This window comes from Chiroxiphia lanceolata, chromosome 3, assembly GCF_009829145.1.
Source record: "Chiroxiphia lanceolata isolate bChiLan1 chromosome 3, bChiLan1.pri, whole genome shotgun sequence".
NCBI classification, from domain to species: Eukaryota; Metazoa; Chordata; class Aves; order Passeriformes; family Pipridae; genus Chiroxiphia; species Chiroxiphia lanceolata.
In genome coordinates, this window is record NC_045639.1 from 9,575,635 (window position 1) to 9,595,025 (window position 19,391).

Below are 19,391 nucleotides of genomic sequence, written 5' to 3' on the forward strand. Positions count from 1 at the left end.
TACAGTGAAGGCTGAAGCAGTTCTTTATTTTGCAACCACGGAGCTTTCCTGGCTTCCAGAGCCCAGCCAGTTGGTGTCTTACTCCCACGTGAACAATCAATTACTCAAAACAAAAATGCATTTACAAATGCCAGTTGTAGCTCTGGGGCTTGGATAATGCCCCACTCCCCACTTCCTACCCCCCGGATTCCCAGGATCACTACATTACCAGTATGGACCATTTCCTCCCAGAGGGGTGGCCAATGTGGTTTGCATAATATAGGGCTGATCTTCAGGTAAGGCACCAAAGGCTGTTGGGAGGAGTGGCAGGGTGCCACTGCAGAAACGCTGAGGTGTCTAAGTGCTGCACACACTACAGTTCAGTCCCCATTGTGGGCAGGACACCAAGCAAGAGTTGTCCCTCCTGTCCTCCACACTTAGGACAGAATGTGCTCCAGGACTCCTTGTCTGATTAACTGCTCGCATTTCCAGCGGGGTAAAAAGTGCTGCACAGAAACACAGGAGAACTTTCCTTGAATTTGTTGGATTTCTTGTTCCACACAGCCAGCTCTGTTCTTTGTGCTATATATCCACTGCATCATGGGACCAGACCAGGCAGAGCTGCAGTCTGGGCCATGCAGACAGCCTGCAGCATGTGCAGGGAGCTGTGTGTGTAGGAATTGTGACATGCTGCAAAGCTGGGATAAGCAGGGGGATGTTATGGGAGTGAAAGAGAAGGAAGAGAATGGATGACATTCTTGTCACGGGTACCTGGCTGTTCTTCTTCAACAGGATGGTAGTCCCATCATCAATCTCAAATTCTCCATGGTCTCTTAAACACCGCACCTGCGAAGCAGAAACACAGCTCCCAGATCTCCCATAGAAACACTAGACATCACTGCTGGCTTGCAACACGTGCCCCAGGACTGTGAGAATGGACACACTGCTCCCTGCCTGAGGGAGTCTCAGTACAGAGCAGACCTAGAAATGCAGAACTGAACTGATCCCATGGATCAGTGCCCATGGTCTGTGGGCTCCCACCTTGACGTTCTCTTCCTGTCTCTGCCTGGAACAAGAGCCCAGTCTCTCCAGAAACTTGAGGAAGAGGAGCACAAGAGATAGGGACTGGTGACCCTCCCCTCCCCACAAACATACCAGAAAATGTCAATCTGTTTTAACAGTGAATGTGCTTAAGGAGCAGGTTTATTGTCACTACATGTTTTTTTGAAGAGAATATCAGAACAGAGCACTTCAGCTACTGACAGTGACTTCTCACGTGCTCTTGCTTTGTTGTATCAATTGCGTAAAGCAATTTATAGTCTCATCTATAAGAATCCATTTAAAAAAAACCAACAAAGCCCCCTAGGTAACAGTCCTTAACGTGGAAACATGGTTTCTAATTGATGTGAGAGTTGGTTAAGTTTCTGCAAAAAGCTGCAGAAACTTCTCACTGGATAACTCACCCCATCACAAATGCCCTACAGACTAGAAATATCATCTTTGACCATACATTGTGCCCTCAGTAGGAGTAAAACGCTGGCAGAGTAAAATCCAGAAGCCTGTAGAAGCTTTGGTGCTCTCAGAGGCTTTGCTTAATGAACTGACTTGGGATGGGGATAAAGTTCTCTAAAAAAGATGGTCGGGTAAATGTTTGTTCACAGACAGAAACCACAGATCTTGCACTTACTTCAATGTACAGGCTTTTAGGAGGTTTTATGTCCTGTGTAAGGTCCAGCCCCTCCTCTCCTCCTACTGACCTCATGTAGGTAGCCAGAGACTTTTTGTACCGATTGAACCACTCCACCTGTGGGCAGTAACAGGGATCCCTCAGTCAAAGCCAAACAGCTAATGCTGAAAGACAGGTCCCTGATGAATGAGATCTAGTTTATTTGTGTTGTCAGACCACTGTTCCCAAGCATGCTCCTGACAGCCAAAGGTGAACGAATACAAGCTCTTCTAAAAAGGAAAAACCACCCTTGAGGCAGAGCAATCTGGATTCAGGGTAGGACAGATGCTGCTAATGTCAGCAGCTCTGTACTTTGGTCTAGAGATGGCATTTGAGAGCAGCACATACGGACCTAGTTCTGTTGGTCTCTCTGTGAGTCTGATCTAATGGAGATCACTGATCCTTAAAAGTGCATTAAAAAGTGCACTCAGTGCCCATTTGGGGTTGTACCCATAGACAATGAATTAACAAATAAGTATTTACAGAAAGGCACGTTAAGCGTCATGCTTATAGTGGGGGGAAGAGGAGGAGTAAGTGGAAAGGGAGGAAGAGTTTAAAACAAGGCTGACTCACTTCCTCAGCTGACATGTGGAACTGGATGGTGTTTGGCAGGACACTGCCATACTCCCACCTCAGCGCTCGGATGCGCAGCAGCCGGTCGTACCTGGGGGAAGAAACGGGGCAAACCCAGCATCCTTAAGGTGAGTGCTGGCAACATCCCCAGGCAACAATGATGCCCCAGTCTGCCCTCAGAGCAGAGAGCAAACACTTGGGTCATTCCACCTGTGATATCTGGCCTATTCATAATGAAAACTCTTAAAGAGCAGAGGGAAGCAGGGCCTTCTCTTTGTTGGTACCGGCAATGAACACAAGGAGAACCAGTCCCGCACCTCGCGGAGGAACCACCTGCCCGGGCCGAGTCCCAACACCCTGTCCCTAGGGACCCTGTGCCCGCGGGGGTGAACCGATTCCCCGCGGCACCGACGGCCGCCCCCGCACTCACAGGTAGGCCAGGAGGCAGCGCTGGTTCCGGAGCAGGCAGCAGTGCCGGAACCGGATGAGGAAAATTAGGTCCGTCCGCCCCGACTTCGCTTCGGACCTGGACGATGAGGAAGAGGACGATGAGGAGGATAAGGCCAGAGGGGGGCAACTCCCGGGCTCTGCGGGACGCGCCAACACTCACACATCCGCCTGGTTCCGCTCGTACAGCGCCCGCATCTCCTCCAGCGCCTGCCGCAGCCCCTCCGTCTGCAACACGGGACACAGTCAGCGAGAGCGGGGCCCCTCCCGCTCCCGGCGTTCCCAGTCGCCCCGTCTCTGCTCACCCGGAATGGCGGGAGGTGCCCGCCGGTGGCGCGGTGCAGTTCCCGCACCAGCTCCATGACCCGCTCTCCCGCCATCCCGCAGCCGCGCGCGCCGGAAACCCGCGGGAACTGCAGCCAATGGGGGCCGCCGGCGGGGCCGCGCGGGGCAGTGCGGGGCCAATGGGGGCCGCCGGCGGGGCGGCGCGGGGCGGCGTGGGGCCAATGGGGGCCGCCTTGGAGGGCGTGGCCTGCGGCGGCTCCCGCCCACCGCCGTTCGCTGCGCTGAATTGCCCAGTCTCGGCGCTCTTTGGGCGACAGCGGTGCGGCTTCTGCGCACCCTTGGGGTCACTTTGAGAGACCTCGAGTGGTTAAGGCACTGTCTGGCTGCCTCTGGCAACCTCCTACCCGCACCACCCCAGCCCTTCCTAGTGCTTTTGACAGCAGTGTCCTTCAACCTGAAACATGCCACAAATAAAAGAAAAAAAAAAAAAGGGCTGCGTTTCTGGATGGGACAGGAAATTTTTTAACACCCAAAACCCTTGAAGGGATTCAATAATCCAGGACCATGGCGTATCGTGCTCCAGTAATTTATTTCTCCGACCATGTGTTTCTTATGGTTACTAGACATAAAAACTGAGCAGTGTTTTGTGCAGCACTGTTGTGCGACTACAGTCAAAATTGGGGCTTTCACACCAGGACTGAGGCACCTCGGTGTGCTTTGTGTGCCTGAGACATTTATGCTGCTTGTGTTTACGATGATGTGGCACCTGCACAACTGAGCAGGGACTGTGTTCTGGCTCTGGCAAGAGTGTTTTAATGATCTCAACAACTGTTTCATTTGGGATTTTAGGCATGGGTTTAAAATGTCCAGAAATGCTCCAGTCACCTGCAAGCTGGAGATGGACTTCTGGGCGTTTGTTTCCCAAACAGACCTGTTTCCTGGCTGTGCTGTAGCCAGTTTTGTCTGGTGGGGGACAGGAGGGGTGACACAGCAGAACTGGTGACACAGCAGAACTAGTGACCCTTGCTGCAGGGGGTATTGGGTCATCTTGTCCTTGTACCACTACTGGAACAGGTTTGTGTCTACATGGTGCTGCTTCCTTCAAGAAGCATGTTTTCCAAAGGATCTGAGCTGTATGGGGTATACCAGTGTCTAGATGGGGAGCACATTGCTGTTAGCCAGCCATGGAGTAATGTGATCCCACGGCTGGAAACCAAAGCTAGGAAAAAAACCCCTGTGTGTCTTCAGCAGATGCTGTAGGAGAAGCCGTGGTGGCGGATTTTGCCCGACACAATATCGGGATGGGATGTTGGTCTTCAGCAATGTGCTGCAGCTGTGGGGCAAATGAATGGACAAGGGGCAGCTTTGTGGCTGGGGTGTCGTGCAGGATGACAGATGGCATGGTCTTGGGGTTTTTGTAAGGAGGAAAAGCATCCTGGAGCCAGGATTAGTAAGCAGCATCTCCCCTCTCTCTCCTCTGTCTGACTGTGGCAGGGGTACCCACCCTCTCCCTTCCCACCCAGCCTGTGGCACAGCAGAGGTGTAGGGCCTGAAGAAGGTGCTGTGGAGTGCCTGGTCCCCAGAGCGCTGTCACTGCAGAAGCATCATGTTTGGCTTGTCATTAATCATTGTGTTCTGCAGTGATAATGGCCCATCTGAGCCAGGAAAGATAATAGCAATAAACAGACATCCCTAATTCCAATTGTAGCTGCTGAAAATTGGTTGTTGCCTCTTGCCGAGGGATAAAAATGTAACTGAGTCTTGATTGGAAAATTCTGGGGAAGCCGCCTTATCTTACTGCTTTGCCAGATTAAAAAAAACCTCATGCATAAAAATAGACAAAATGAATGGAGAATTTACAAACATCTATATTTTGTGTTAGGAATTGTGATAAAATTAGGAAAACAGCTGAAGACACTGATTTATACAACTGTGACTATTTCAGGCAATGAAGGTTTACATATCACAGTTTAACAAGATAAAAGGTCTCCCACGAAATACATAGATGACAGACAACTCATCTGAATTTGACATAACACAGCATCAAGTACAAATGTAATGTGATGAACAGTGCCAGGTCATTCCCCAGTTAGGTAACATACAACCTCTTGAATAAGGCAATTCAAATATAACTCTTAATTCAAATCACAACATACCCAGGCAGCATGCAGGGAAAAGTAATTTATTTTGTACATCGGAATGACACAACTTGCAACATGTTTCCATTTTATGTAGTTAGAGCAACAGGATATAAACCATTCAAATTATATATATATATTTATATATATATCTCAAGTCAACAGTTGTCTTTACTGGAATAAAGATTATCTGTTTTTGGTAAAAATAAAACTATTTGAATTCACTAATTAACAAAATGCACAGTGATCAGAAACCCAATTCTTCTCACTATTGTCTTCCCTGGCTTGCTCGCATTTCCCCGTGATGCAGCAGCTGCACAACCCCGGATTCAGAGAGTTCCTTGCACAGAGGAACAAAGATTCACTGGCACGTGGATCCCACTGCTGCAGAGTGTGCCACCCACACCTGATGGACAGCAGTGCTCCCATCACACCCATATGCACCCCATGGCTTGGAAACCGCTTTTCCCGTCTCTGATTCTGGGCACCTGCCCAATAAAGCACTTACACACGTGCCTGACCTTTGGGGAGTCAGAAGTTGAATTGCATGTGGAAACACATTCACTGGAACAGGCCTTTCATTCCTTTATTACCAACTAATTCCTCCAGACCTTTGTGACCAAGACATTCAAGAAACTGTAAATCTGCTCAGAAACAAAAAAAATCTGAGCCAAAAATCTCTTTGATATGGTGGTGCCTAATGTGGCTGAGGATGTATTTCCACTGCAACAGACTTGGGGATCACATAAGATAATGAAGGCTTTTTCTAGTATCGAAAAGTTCTTTCAAAAGGAAGAAATGAAGAAGGGAAAGAAGATTTTTCTCTATAATAAACAAAAATAAGTAATTTCTGAAAAGACTAATCTAGGCAGCTTCTCCCTGGTGAAGGGCTGTACATGCCCCTGTTTTAACTGGATACCTGCAGGGACAGATCCTCTTGCTAAGGTGTCATGTCCCATGGTGGCTGGGTCTCCCTTGTCCCATCCCCATGTGAGGAAGGGGACAGATCTGGGCACCAGCAGGATTACTTCTGCCACTGGTTCAGGGCTGCTGGCAGATGCCAGGTGTGTTGTGGGAATGGCTTTGGAAGGGGCCAGACTTTGTCAGTCTGAAGCCTTGGGTGAGGGTGCCACATGTGCCACAAGGCCTATTGAGGGCCAACAAGGATATAAAGCCCATAAATAATGAAGAAGCTGAAGTTTGGATATGAGGGAATCCAAATGCCCCAAGCCTGCAAATAGATTCTTGAGAGATTTCTCTCCTTCAGGTAATCTACACAGCAGCCACAGCAGCAGCAGCCAAGTCCTTCCTGCTGGACAACTGTCCCAGGCTTCAAAACCCATCTGTCAACCAGAGTAACTAGGGGAGAAAACGGATTTTCAGCGTGATTGTTACGGATCCTTTTTATCACCTTTACAAAGTTGTCATGTGCCTCCCTCCTACTCTATTTACTGCTCTAGTAAAAAAATCATTGGCATATTTCTTTGCCCTTAAAGATACAAAAAAAAATAAATCTTCAAAAGATGTGGGGAGAAAGGTCCTTTCACAATGACATTCAGAGCAAAAAGAGAGAAACGACATTTTACAGATCATTAGAGAGCTATCTTTGGCAGAATATTTCAAATAAATTATTTTTACAAATATTTTCTGCAGTCATATATTTATTTTGAATAGATCACTTTCAGCTATAGGGTTACTGGTTCACTACTCTCTATTAATAGGAAAACACCACAAATATAAAAATATATGAGCTCAGCACAACTTTTAGGCTACCACGACTGTGTCCAATAATTTCAAAAGTTGTAGATTGATACCACGGAAAATATGAAACAGGTTTTCTAACAGCGTGTGTCAGGTTAGAAGATCACAGCTCGTGGCTGCTGTAAAACACACCAGGGAGGGTGGCTGGCGCCGTGGCACGGGATTAGCGTGGGAAGGAGTTGGAGGAGCCGGATGCTCGGAGCCAGTCTCTGCCATCACCAGCCATCTTCCCGTGGGGAATCGTCTCTCTCTGACCCCTAAGGCTTAGAGATGTCGTGCTGGGTGGTGGCTGAAGGGTGTCCTCCCTGGGCAGGAGAACTGGGGAGCAGGTGGGTGACACCGGGCTCGCTGCGCTGAGAGTTCCTGACAAACCAAGCGGTTCCCAGGTCCTGTGCTGTGCCCCAGGAGGGAGCTCAAGTGCGGCAGCTTCCACTCGCAGAGTTGTCTCCTTTCACCTTTGCATGGGAAAAAGCACCGAGGGAGCTGCAGGCTTCGCCCTTGCACCGTGGCCAGATCCCGCCCCAGACTGTCTGTAGGACCCCAGCAGGATGGTGATTCTGCCAGGAACACCAAGCCTGAGCCATGGTGGCCCAAGAAGGGGGCTTGCCTGGTCCCAATCTCCCCCTGCAGCACATGCCACCGAGTCCATCAAACACTTAGATTTAAATGTTTCGCTTTGTTTATACAGCATGTACAGAATATACAACATTGGACAATTATTTCCAAGTAGACTAGAAGTGTCTCCCAAGATGACTTCTTTTATCAACAAATATATATATAAATCGACAGTAATAAAAGAGTCATACCAACAAATATTATGGCTTTTCATATAGTGTAGCTGCATTGTGCCATTGAATTTGTGAGGAACTATGACAGAGACAGAGAGATTGGGAGGCTCCAGCTGCTGAGCCCAGGGGTGACCCAGCTTTGACCCACCAGCACAGGGGCTCTGCATTGCTGGGGCAGTGTTAGCTTGTGGCACCAAGCACAGCACAGGTGGCAGAGGGAAGGAGGAGTTGAATTTATGACCAGTGCTCTGGTTCCTGTCACCAGGCAAACCAGTTCTTCTGCAAACTCTCCTTTCAGCCCTGCTTTGAAAAAATTTGGCTCTGTCCAGCTGGGATCTGCCTGCCCTGTCCCTGGTGGGGGGACCAGGGGGCCAGTTGGGCTGTCAGAGATCTCCTCCCCCCACCACCCTCTCTCTCTCTCTCCCTCTCTCTGTCAAGGTTTGCACAAGATGTCTGTCTGCCCTAGGGTGCCCTGTGGCTGTGAGGTGGAGGACACACAGGATGATGGGTAACACAGGATGACTGTGGCTGGGCTGACTGGTGCTTTGGGTGCGTCAGGAAGGGTGGTTGCAGCCTCCTCCCCGCCTGCCTCCCCCATGCTGCTCCTGGGGTGATGGGGAGCTCCCCTCAGGCTGCTGAGCAGGGGGACAGTGGTGGCTGTCAGAGGGGAGCAGGAAAGCTAGAGCCATTATATCTGGAGCACATCGTTGATGTGCTCCAGCACATCCAAAATACCAGAAGACAACTTGCCTTGGCAGTGCCGTCTCCACCCTGGCATGTGGTGCCTGTTGGGGGGAGTCACCTGTGCTGCAGGGCCACTTGCCTGCTGCCTGCCTTGCCTCATGGGATGCATCCAGCCACCAGCTGTTCCCCTCACTTCTTAGGCCCAGAGAGCCATTTAAAGCTCTTTCTCTCTTGCATCCTGCTGTTCCAGGGGATCCTTGCTGCCTCAACCATGGGGAGCATCCAGCAACCCTGGGACAGGCTGTGCAGGCAGCTACCAGCTCCCTGCCTGAGTGTCCCTCCACTCCTGAGTGGGACAGTGGAAGAAGCTTCTGACATGGATCACATCTCTGCCAGGAAAGATGTGTTTCCATGTTCCCTCCAGTCTCACAACAATAGCCTGATTTTTACACTAGAAGAAGGAGCAGTTGTTCAAGTGTGCAGAAATGACTTTTGAGAACTGGAGTGGTCACTCAAGCATTGAGTTAATTCGGCCTCTTCATTAATGCAGAAAATTAGTAATGGATCTAAATTACCACTACTGTAATTTTTTTACTAATTCCCATCTCATTTCACTCTCCTTCAAACTATCATGGCCACTCCCTGCAGGCCTCCCTGGCTGAAACCAGGGCTGATGCTCCCATGAACAAGCATGGGGAGCTCAGGTCTCTCCTCTGGCTCTGCCTGCAGGGTGCTGGGCTGTGAGTGGCTCTCCCCTCACGGCAGTGATGTGGGGAGCAGCAGAGAGAGAGCACCATGGGGAACCTGCTGCCTTTGAGATGTGTGACGTTTCCTGGTGACTGCTTTGCTCCTGGCAGTCTGATTGCTTTTTGCAGGGAATATCCCAGGGGCTTGTTTTTGGGGTGGTAGGTAGGTAGAACGTGGTATCCTCCATGTCCTCTTCTCTCTTTATTAGTGGTGATGTTCACACCTGGTGAACACCAGGTATACCAGAGACCTCTCCAAGTAGCTGAGGGACAGCAGTAGGTGTAAAGATGCCCATCACTGCTGAGTGGTCTTCAGGAAGTTCATGGTTTGGATTTTACAACCTCATGCCAGGTCTCCTTGGCACAGAGACCCGGGATATAGAGGGCTGCAATTTACCAAACTCTGCATTTTGTGGGTTTTGCTAGCATGTCTGTGTTCTTCCAGCTAGGAATTGTAGGAGAATTCACCAACTTCTGCCCTTCATCCACAAATATAACTGTGCTGGATTGCTGAACAATGTCCTCGACAGGTAGTCTTGAGAGCTGGACTACGTGCAGAGCTGTGCCTCCTAATGCTTAATGCATTATGGAAAAAAGAAGTAGGACAAATGTTGTCAGGGAAAAAATAAATAACATTTTCTTCCTTGCTAACATAGTGACTGTAATGTAAGAGGTATTATTGCCATCTATTGCTCTCTTGAGCTGCTGAAAGAAGTGCATGCTTCCTGATTAAGAGCAAGACAAGCAGGTCTCCTGCAAGGCTCCCTGCATGAGCATGTTTTTCTCAAGAGCTCGGAAGATGAAGGAAGCAACATGGGGCAAACGAATGAAGACACAACAGGCATCGGTTCATTCTCATTTGTACAGGGGGAGTTCAGCCAAGGGGTACCTAATGACAGCTCTTATTGCAAGGAAAGGCCAGGGCAATGTACAGGGCTATAGCTGAAGGCAAGAGGCAAGGGAAACATCTCAGCATTACACAGAACAAGGGGAAATTCAGTTGCACAGTTCGCTACATCCCTGGGAGTCACAAAGTTTGCAAATGCTTTCATTAATGTTCCCAAATAAGCTTGATAGCAACCTGGGACACATTTGCACCACCAGGATGCAATCTATCCTGTGCCAGCACAGCAATTTTACAGTGACTCAGAAACTCTCCTCATTTTGAAGTATCTCTGCAAAGAAACTCATCTGCCAGAATCTCAAATTTCTGTAAGTGAGGAACCTGTGGGCTGGGGTAGAGGGGCACATACTTCTGGAGATGACAGTGCCATGGACTGCTATGGCAATTTCTGTCAAGAAAACAGAGCAACAAGGCTGAACTGTATGCAGGTCTCACTCTGCTGTCATCTGTAAAGAGTCTCTTCTGAGTCAGAAGTAAAGGAGAGGAAATAAATCCCACCTCAACAAAGAGGTCAGGAGGTGCAGGGAGAGAGCTCTGTGCCAGTCTTCTGTGTCCTGCAAGGGTTTAGGAGCTCTAAGAGTGGATAAACATCCCAAGCCATTGCGATTTGCTCTACTTAAGCTGTGCCCATTTTAAGCAGGGGCAGGAAAGTCTTGAAACTCCAGTCAAAGAAATTAGTTTGTTCTGGAACGTAGAGGCAGGGTTGGGTTGGGGGGTGGAGCTGAAGCATCTGTAGGACTTGACAATGGTGGAAATTCAGCAAAAAATGTTTAATCTTCCACAGACTCATGAGTTAAGGACAGTGGCACAATAGAAACTGTGCCTGTGGGTAGTGGCTGTGACACTGCCTGGGTGATGAGCAGGAGGGGCTCAGCATGCTGAGCTTTGCCTCTGCTGCATGGAAGTTTGCCTTGCTCCTTGGTTTTTAGGGGCTTAAGTCCAGCACATGGGATGATTAATCTTTGTCCTGAAACACAGACAGCAAGCCTGAGCTAACAAGTGTTGTTGTTTGTTCCAGTGAGAAAGGAGACTTGTCTCACCACAGGAAGCCCCCAGTTGTGGGGCAGGAGGGACAGAGACTGCTTCTCTGCAGGAAGCCTGGAAGAAGATGGCATGTGAAGAGACTCTACAGGGGAGGCAAGCACAGAGCAAGGCCAGGCAAGCACAGAGCAAGGCCAGGCTGGATTATCACTGTGTATAGACAGTCATTTTGGGACCTTGAGATGGCTCAAGGCAGATGCTGGAGGACCCCAGCATCAGGTGGTATGTGCTCCTGGAGCATCACAAATGGTCACCATTGCTACCTGAACTGGAGTGAGGCTGCATGCTGGGAGGGGCAGAAAGCTTTTCTAGTGAAGTACAACAGGCCAAGGGCTGTTTTGAATCAAATAGATAAATGTACTGTCTGGGGTTGGTGCCCACAGGCAGCCAAAAAAGCTAAAGGCTGTGCTGTATCTGTGCAGAAATCAAGATGCATGTCCATACCCATGGTAGCCGGGGCAGAGGGACATGCTGTGGCAGTGCCTAAAACAAGGTTTCCAGATCTGTGTGGGACCCCACAGCACTTCTACCCTCCCACGCTGGGCACCCCACCACGCTCAGCAGTGCTCCACAGCACCTGCTTTGGGAACAGTCTGCACCCCAGTGCCCTCTTCCACACTTCTAGTGAAGGGAGCCACAGCCTGGCATCCATAACCTCATTTGGGAAGGGGGAAGGAGCCAAGGGAGGGTGCAGAGCCTGCAGGAGAGGGTGATAAACCACCCTGGGGACACTGGGCCTCAGAGGGCAGGGCTGTTTGTTCTTGAGATGCTCCAGAGGGACAGCAAGAGCCTATAGAGACTTCTTGGATGCTCTCAGGGGCGTACCACAGGCAGAAAATCCTTCTAGTAGCAGCAAGCTTCTGTCTTTGCTGATAACAGCTCCTGTTTGGCCAGACAGATCCCTTTTCCTTGCAGCGTCCCTTCCCTCTGCGTGAGGGGTGTTGCTGGCTGGCGAGAGGCTCTTGGCACCTCTAGTTCCAAAAGCAGAAAGGCTCAAGTCCATAAAAGGTGAGGAATCTCACTATATTTATTGTCCCCTGGTGCTTTTTGCAAGAATACAGATGTCTCTGGATGCTTTCCTATGCAAGTCAATTTTTTACAAGATAAACAGGCTTTTATACAGCTGGGCAGCTCGTGTGTATAAGCATCATAGTAGTTGGTCATTGCACACTCAGAGAGGCCAGAAAGGTCCCTGGTGCTCTGCAGACGTGCTTCCCCAGATGGGCTTGAGTGCCAAAGCCTACAGAAAATAATTCAAGGCTTTCTCCTGGAATGACACCATCCAGCATTAAGTTTTCCCTCTTTTCTCTCTCTCCATTGCTTTCTGGCTATGCCCAGCTCTGTCCCTCCAGGAATGTAGCTGAGTCTCCTCCTGAGTTATGAATATGGCCACCAATACTGTTGCACTTGACTCTTACCCAAGCATTTAAAAATAGCTGTAACAATAACATACTGGCTCTGGTTCTCCAGTCCCTGCCCATAGCAGAAATAGCGTGATGAGTTTACAGACAGCAGCCAGACTTGTGACCAGAGCAGGCTCAAGGCCTCCCCTCTCCCTTTTGTCGTTTAAGGAAGCGATGAGAGCGGGGAAGAAGATGCACAAATGACTCTTGTGATCGTCCCTCATCCCAGGGGCACCACAGGCTGCCTGGAAAGGGGTGACACATGGACAGGCACCTTGTTTGGAGATGAGGGATTCACATCTCTGGAGGGAGAGGTTCCTGTGCTGCCCTGGCACAGGTAGCAGTTCGGGTGGGCTCAGCCATGTGACACTGCTGATTTGCAGCTTTTTTTTATTTTTTTTGCACTTTTTTCATGTTTTCAGTTTGTGGCTGGGATTTGCCTCCACTCCTGCTGACCCCTGAAGAACTGTGAATGTGGTTTTTCCAAGATGCTTAGGGCTATCTACGGTGTGTTCCTTCTGCTTGTCCCCAAGCACTTTGCAGTGGCCTGTGGAGTTATTTGGGGGTCTGCCTCTGAACGTACTTTGCACCGTGCTGCATCCTTTTCTGTGGAAAAGTTTGCCTTTGGCTAGTGGGGTGATGAAAGGCAGTGAGAGAAAACAAGGCAGGTAGATGGATGGAGGCCAAGAGTTTAAACTGCTGTTTCTGGCAACATTTCTGAACCCAGGCCTTTATCAGAGATGCTCCATGTCCTTCCCTTGTGAGGGAGGGTGGTGAGGCTGGCAGGAATGAGGAGGAGATGGGAGAACACTGGCATGAGACAGGGGACCCAGGGAGCTGAGCTGTGGCCCACTGGGCAGGCAGGCAGGCACAACAGCAAGACGTGCCTGAGCTGGGGACTCTGCTTCCTCCTACTACCTCCCAGCAGTGCAGGTGCCTTCTGGAGGAAGGTAGTTTGCTTTTGCCTTCGGAGAGTATGGTTTAAAGGCAGGGCTGGTGCAGAAGAGCAGGCATGGCACCCTTGGCAACACTGGCAGGTGTCTGGGGCTCAGTGGAGCGGTCCTTCCCCTTGCTGCTCACCCACGACTCCTCCATGAGCGCTGGGCACACACACATCACGCTGTGCATAACCTCGTTGAAGATGCCAAAAAGCACACAGCTGGCAGGGAGTAATTGCATAAACAGGGCTGGTGTTTACCCTGTGATTTAAGCCTTGCCCTAAGCAAGCACTGCTCCATCATTTCCTTTGGAAAGCTCTGTGAGCAAACAGTTATTTACTGTCTGTTAACCTGAGTGGCTACACAAGTCCCATTTGGCTTGATAATTACTTTAGTGACTACAATTCATTCTGAAGAAGCAAATGATGAGAGCAAAATACCAACATCACCTTTCAATAGAAGCAATTACCGGGTCAGAAGAGCTGCTTTGCTTTCACAATCCACTGCCTGTGAAAAGCACATAAACGTGACTGGCCATGCTCACTGCTGGCCTGGGGAGTGTAGGAGTTTGACTCACACTCATCCGGGAGGGTGCTGAGCACCCACAGGGAGAATGAAATGGCAGCATGGCTGGCCAAAAGCAGCATAGGGTGTGGGGAAGGGTCAGATTCATCTGAGAGCAGCACAGGGATCATGTTAGATCCTTTGGCTGCCAGGGTGTGTTAGTTACTTGCTCTGCCACACATCCCCTTGCATTGGCAAGTGGGAATTCTAGTGCCTCTGGGCCTCTACAGACATAGTCATGCTGCAATAAAATCAGCCACATCCTACCCTTTCTCTTTTTGCCTGGTAGCAAGTTTCTAGCCTGGAGTTTGACAGTCAGACACTGCTGTTGGTGCCATCCTGACTGGCTGTGTGGCTCCATCCTGACCTTGCTTGGCAGACAGGCAGGAGCATGGGCAGGACCCTGGGGAGCACACACCCCACCAGGAGGCTCAAGGAGAGCCCCACTGGATGAAGGCAGTGCTTACCTGGGACCCATCTCCAGACCTGGGTTGAGCTGGTGTTTGAGTTCAGCTGTCAGAGCAGGACCTCCCAGGCATCATGGGGAGGGTTTATTTGGGGACAACTCAACAGAGGCTGCCTGAAACACAGGGAGGAGCAACATCCCTGGGCATGTGGAGACTTTTCTCCTCCTCAGTGCTGGTTGAGCCAGGTCTGAAATGGCCCATGGCACCTGGACAGGGGCACAGTCAAGCAGCTGTTGAGAGCAGCCCAACCTCCCGATGTACTTGGTGACCTCACAGGGTGTCTCAGATCTGGTTTAGCACCCATGCACCCTGCCTTGGTAATGCATCCTCCCTTATAATTAGCTCGTGGCTTAACCTAGAGCAAGTCACTGTGAGGCTGTAGCAACAGCACGAGCAGCTCGAGCAGCTCCATGTAACTAGAAGACACAACCAGAAAGAGCTGCTAAGTACCCTGGGGGCACAGGCACGGCTGTCCTCAAGCCTAGGGCAAGCCAGCACTGACTAGGGACCCAGCACAGGAGCAACACCTGAACCCAGAAGGGTGGGCTGCACTGCAGCTTTGTCCCTAGGTGGTTTCCTGCATCCCCCTGAGGGTGGAGTGGGCTGTGAGCCCCAGCTGTATGGCAGCATACCGAGCCTGAGGCACCATGGAGATGGAGCAGGAGGAAAGGTGTGAGATGGGGCAGGAGAGGGTGTGCAAAGCACCACTACCCCTGTCAGTGGCAGAAACACGGTGAAGGCAAAACAATGAGTAAAGGAGAGATGGGTACAAAGGGAAAAACAACTGGAGGGGAGAGAAGGGTTTTCCATAGAGAATATGCAGGAGCAGTACTGGGTCCATCAGGAATCATTACAAACTTTATTTCTCTGTGCATTGTGTACCATTGATAAGGATCATCACAATTAGTGGGCTCACTGCCTATAGTGGTGGGCAATACACACAAACTAAAAAAATGAAGCCAAACAGATGAAAATGAAATCATTGTACATAAAGGTAATCATAAACCTGAACAACCTGTACCTGTGTTTGATTCTTTCCCCAAAACAATGAAAAACAAAAAGAAAAACCCCTAACCCAACCAAAAGTGAAAAAAAAAGGCTCAAGAAAAAAACCCCACAGTTTCATATTCCTAGAGAAAATCTTACAGCAGATTCATTAAAATTTCCACAGATAGTTCAAAATGAGTACAAATACCCCCAGCCAGCTGGTTATGGTACAAGCATCAGACATGGTTTTCAGCTGAACGGGAAGAGCTCACCACGGACATGCAGGCTGGGAGTCTGCCTGGCTGGAATGTGAGGAAGCCTGACAAAGGGCATAGGGTAAGAAGACATCTCTCAACACCAGTGCACAATGTCTCCTTTCTGCTGTGCCCTGGGGAGCTCTACACCCACACTTCCCTGGCTCGGCTCTCTACCCCAACCTGCACTACTAGCATGGGGGGTGATGCTGAGTTACACCTCCCTGTCTCATTCTCCCCAGCAATTTCGGATTCGGAGAGTGCAAAGTGTGGCCTTTTCCTATAGGGGATGCTTCCTGGTTGCACTCAGCAGAATGGGAGATCTCTTTATGGCCCTTCAGCCCTTATGTTGAATTACTCTGCCTCCAAATGGCTGTGGGAAAGGACCAGCTTTGGGGACTGATCCTGATGGCTTAACACTCAGAAACAGGGGCTGTCACCAGACCTCTGGGGATACAGGGAATAGCAGGGGACCAAGGGGTTTTGAGGCAGCCACCGACTATAAAGGCAGAAGCATGGGAGATGCTGGGAGTCAGCCACGCTTGTCCCCCTTGGACTGCTCATCCCACTCGGGCTCCCTGGGACCTTGTGTAAAACCTTGTGTGGATAGTGGAAGCCTTCACACTGGCTTCAGCGTGTCAGAGGACCCCAGCTACACAGGCAGACAGAGCCTCCAGTCTCTGGGGTGTGGGTTTTCCTCCCCTCAAAACCTACATCTGCGTGGCTGTTATTGCTTCTCACGGACCCATGCAACAAGCAATAAGTGGGGACAGCTTTCCATCCTTTTACCCCCTGCTAAGAGGAAACAAACCTACAAGCAAAAAACCCTATGGCAAAACCAAACTAACTAAAAATAAATAAAACCCAGTGAAAAGAAAAACGCTTGTATCTGCAATGCTCAACCCACATGGTTGGAAGGACTATCGCTATAGGTTGCTATATACAGATAGATTTCATTTCATTCATGCAAATGTTACAAGTACCACGACAGCATGCCCGAGGAGGCGGAGGAAGCGGGAGGGAAGCCCCCGCCGCCCCACGCAGCCTCGGCTTAGGACACTGGACACGGGGTTGCGGCCGTGCATCCCCAAAGCATGGAGAGGGAAAGGTGAGGGGCATGTGGGTGGGAAATGCTAGTTGTACACACGCCAAAACAAAACAAAAAAACCAACCCCAAATCAATGACGAAAACGGTTTGTGTTCTATCCTTAGAAAGCTCCCAGTTTCCCCTTTTCTTTCAGTTTGGTCTCTTGCTTCTCTCCAACAGGGCCAGAGGGGATGTTCCCGAGTGGCAAAGGCAGGTGGATGGCGGTTGGAGATCAGAACCCTTGCTTTCCTCTCCTTCCCTTGCCCACTGCTCTGTTTCTCACCAGCTACCCTGGCCTTCCTCATACCGACGCACCCCGGTCACCTTCATATCCATCTTCCCAGGTGGCTGGCGGGTGGGAGTCAGTGGTGGAAAGGGGCTCGGTGGCCATCAGCCGCTCCTGTTGGTAGAGTCGCAGAAAGGGCCCTGCTGCCTGGCTCCTGGCTTGGGCCACTGCCTGGGGAGGGGTCCTGCTGGCTTTGGGGTCCTGCCTAGTTCAAAGGATGCTCCAAAGCCGCTTTCCATCAGCAGGTGTGTGAACATGGCAAATCTCTTTTATTCTTTTTCTCTGTTCATTATACACAGCATTATATCTATATCTATACCTATATATCACTCTATATAGATATATATAGATATACATATATTTACTATCTCTTATTGTCCCTTTAGAAGCCCTTTATGTGGCAGTAGGCTTCCAGAGATGAGAAGAATATGTACAAGAGCCAGAGGAGGATAAAGAGTGAGGACGTGAGCAGCTTGGAAGTCCGCGGCCCGCCCAGCTCACCTCCAATCTCGGGTCTCCGCCGGTAGAGCAGCACGCCCACACTGATAAAAGCAAAAATGGTGAAGAGGGTGACGGAGAAGGCCAGTGTGCCAGGTGAGACTTGGAAGGCTTGTCCGTGTGCCGCGTGGTAGATGGCTGCGATGGACCAGGCTACCCCAATTCCCAGGAAAACGTTCACAGCATTGCTCCCGGTGACATTCCCGATGGAGGCGTCTGCATACTGGTCCTGTGTTGCTGCTACTTTGCTGGCAAATGTGTCTGCAAAGGAAAGGAAGAGAGAAACCCTCAGGAAACATCCAGGTAAGGAGGGAGAGCAGCAGGCAGCCTGGGGACAAATGTCAATGGCAATACCTGGGGAAAGAAGATAATGGGTAAGGGGATAGGGTACAGCCCATTCTGTGGGCACTCCTGAGGAAGAGTACAACTGGCCAGAGCCAGAGTGACAATCAGGGTCCAGAAATGCACAGGAGGGAAATCTCAATGTTCAGATATAGGGGGCTTCTCCCAGTATGGCCTCAGATGTCCTGCAGTTCTTCAAGCAAGAGACAACACTACACTGCATTGGCCTCTTCTCCCACATCCACTAATTTGTTCACTTGCAAAAAACCCGGAAAGGCTGGAAAAGTTTTGTGGAGCTACAGTGGTTTGTATCTATCCTTCAGGTCCCCTGAAGTTTTTTTTGTATTTCTGAGTTTGCTTTGTCTTTCTGATATCTTTTGCCTCACTGTGACCAGTGACCCCGACACTTTGGTAAGCCAGAGGTCATCTTTCACCCCTTGGGAAGAAAAACCACGTAGAGTGGTGCATGCTTGCCCAGGTGCTCCACTGGCCTTAATACCAGTGATAAAACTTGGCTGACCTTTTACATGGAAACCCTTGTGTCAAGCAGACCAGCATGACATTGCTCTGCACCACAGGGAAGTGCTGATTTTACATCCAAACCCACTCTGGATCTGCAGGGGGAGGCAGCAGCAGGAGGGACTAGCCTCCAGGTGAGTGCTCTCAGCTAACAAAGAGAAGATGAGTCTCTGACATAGCTGCACTCCCAGATCACCTTGGGTACAAGCAGCCGAGTGTGGCTCAGAAAAAGAAAACAGTGAGGTCAAATTTAATGTGTTTTAATTCTACAGAATTTTCCTTCCACTCCTTCCCGGTGGGGCTCCAAGGTGAGATGGCCAAGTGCAGTTTGGCACAAAGATCTCATTCCATGTAACATATGTGGGCACATATAAGCACAGAGAGAGGGTTCATTTGCAGCAAAGAAATCAAAAGGCTGCTTTATTTAGATAAAAAAACACAGCTGCCATGGAAATGCACCTGGTTGCTAAGGAAAGGAAAAGCTATTTCCCTTGGTTCTCAGCCTTGGTCATGGTGCAGTAATGGAGTTGTGGGGTAGTACTGATGCCTCTGTGGCTCTCCAGCTGCCAGCGTGGGAGAAGGAATGGGACACACTGCCAGTGCCAGGCAGAGTGTGGAAAAAAACTACATGCACTTCCACAAGCCTGAGCAGTGTTTTCAACGTAGGGAAGGTCCCTGTCAGTCTTGATTTTACTGCACACCCCTCTGATGCCTGCCTGTCTCCCAGAAAGCAGGTGTGGAGGAGCCCAACTAGCACCCAGCTAACACAAGAGGTCTGGGAGTCAGTTGAAACAAGAGTAGCTGAATGTATTCTAAAAAGAACTTCTTAAATGCCACCTTTTGTCGACAAAAGCAGGAGGGAAGATTTTCACTGTCAAGGGTGTGAAGCAGCCCTGCAAACCTCTGCCTAAAAGCTCTACTGCCAGAGGTCTAAAAAACGCTCCTTCTTCTCAAATCTTCTCAGATTTGGGTTC

General features: G+C 49.9%; 2 protein-coding genes across 3 annotated transcripts in view; both read right to left on the reverse strand.

Annotated features, from left to right (window-relative positions):
* On the reverse strand, window positions 1-3,117 carry GINS1 (GINS complex subunit 1). The gene is made up of 7 exons (XM_032682876.1): window positions 3,031-3,117; window positions 2,889-2,953; window positions 2,709-2,804; window positions 2,279-2,369; window positions 1,667-1,783; window positions 751-825; window positions 1-485 (listed from the first exon to the last, which is right to left on the reverse strand). The coding sequence occupies exons 1-7, from the start codon at window positions 3,103-3,105 to the stop codon at window positions 417-419; spliced, it is 588 nt and encodes a 195-aa protein (XP_032538767.1). The 5' UTR covers window positions 3,106-3,117; the 3' UTR covers window positions 1-416.
* A 1,741-nt stretch (window positions 3,118-4,858) lies between these two features.
* SLC8A1 (solute carrier family 8 member A1) overlaps window positions 4,859-19,391 on the reverse strand; it is a 124,718-nt gene continuing 110,185 nt past the window's right edge. For both annotated transcript variants that reach the window (XM_032682579.1, XM_032682578.1), the window contains exon 8: window positions 4,859-17,817. In XM_032682579.1, coding sequence (XP_032538470.1) covers window positions 17,441-17,817 — 377 coding nt within the window. In that variant the 3' untranslated portion in view covers window positions 4,859-17,440. The remainder of the gene's footprint in view (window positions 17,818-19,391) is intronic.

What these genes read in the sequence shown, in the direction of transcription:
- GINS1 (XM_032682876.1), bottom strand. Translation starts at nt 3,105, where the DNA reads ATGGCGGGAGAGCGGGTCATGGAGCTGGTGCGGGAACTGCACCGCGCC. An exon ending in CGCTGCCTCCTGGCCTACCT is followed by an intron (nt 2,370 to 2,708) that starts GTGAGTGCGGGG and finishes TTCTTCCCCCAG; the next exon opens with GTACGACCGGCTGCTGCGCA. An exon ending in TGTTGAAGAAGAACAGCCAG is followed by an intron (nt 486 to 750) that starts GTACCCGTGACA and finishes GTTTCTGTGCAG; the next exon opens with CACTTTTTACCCCGCTGGAA.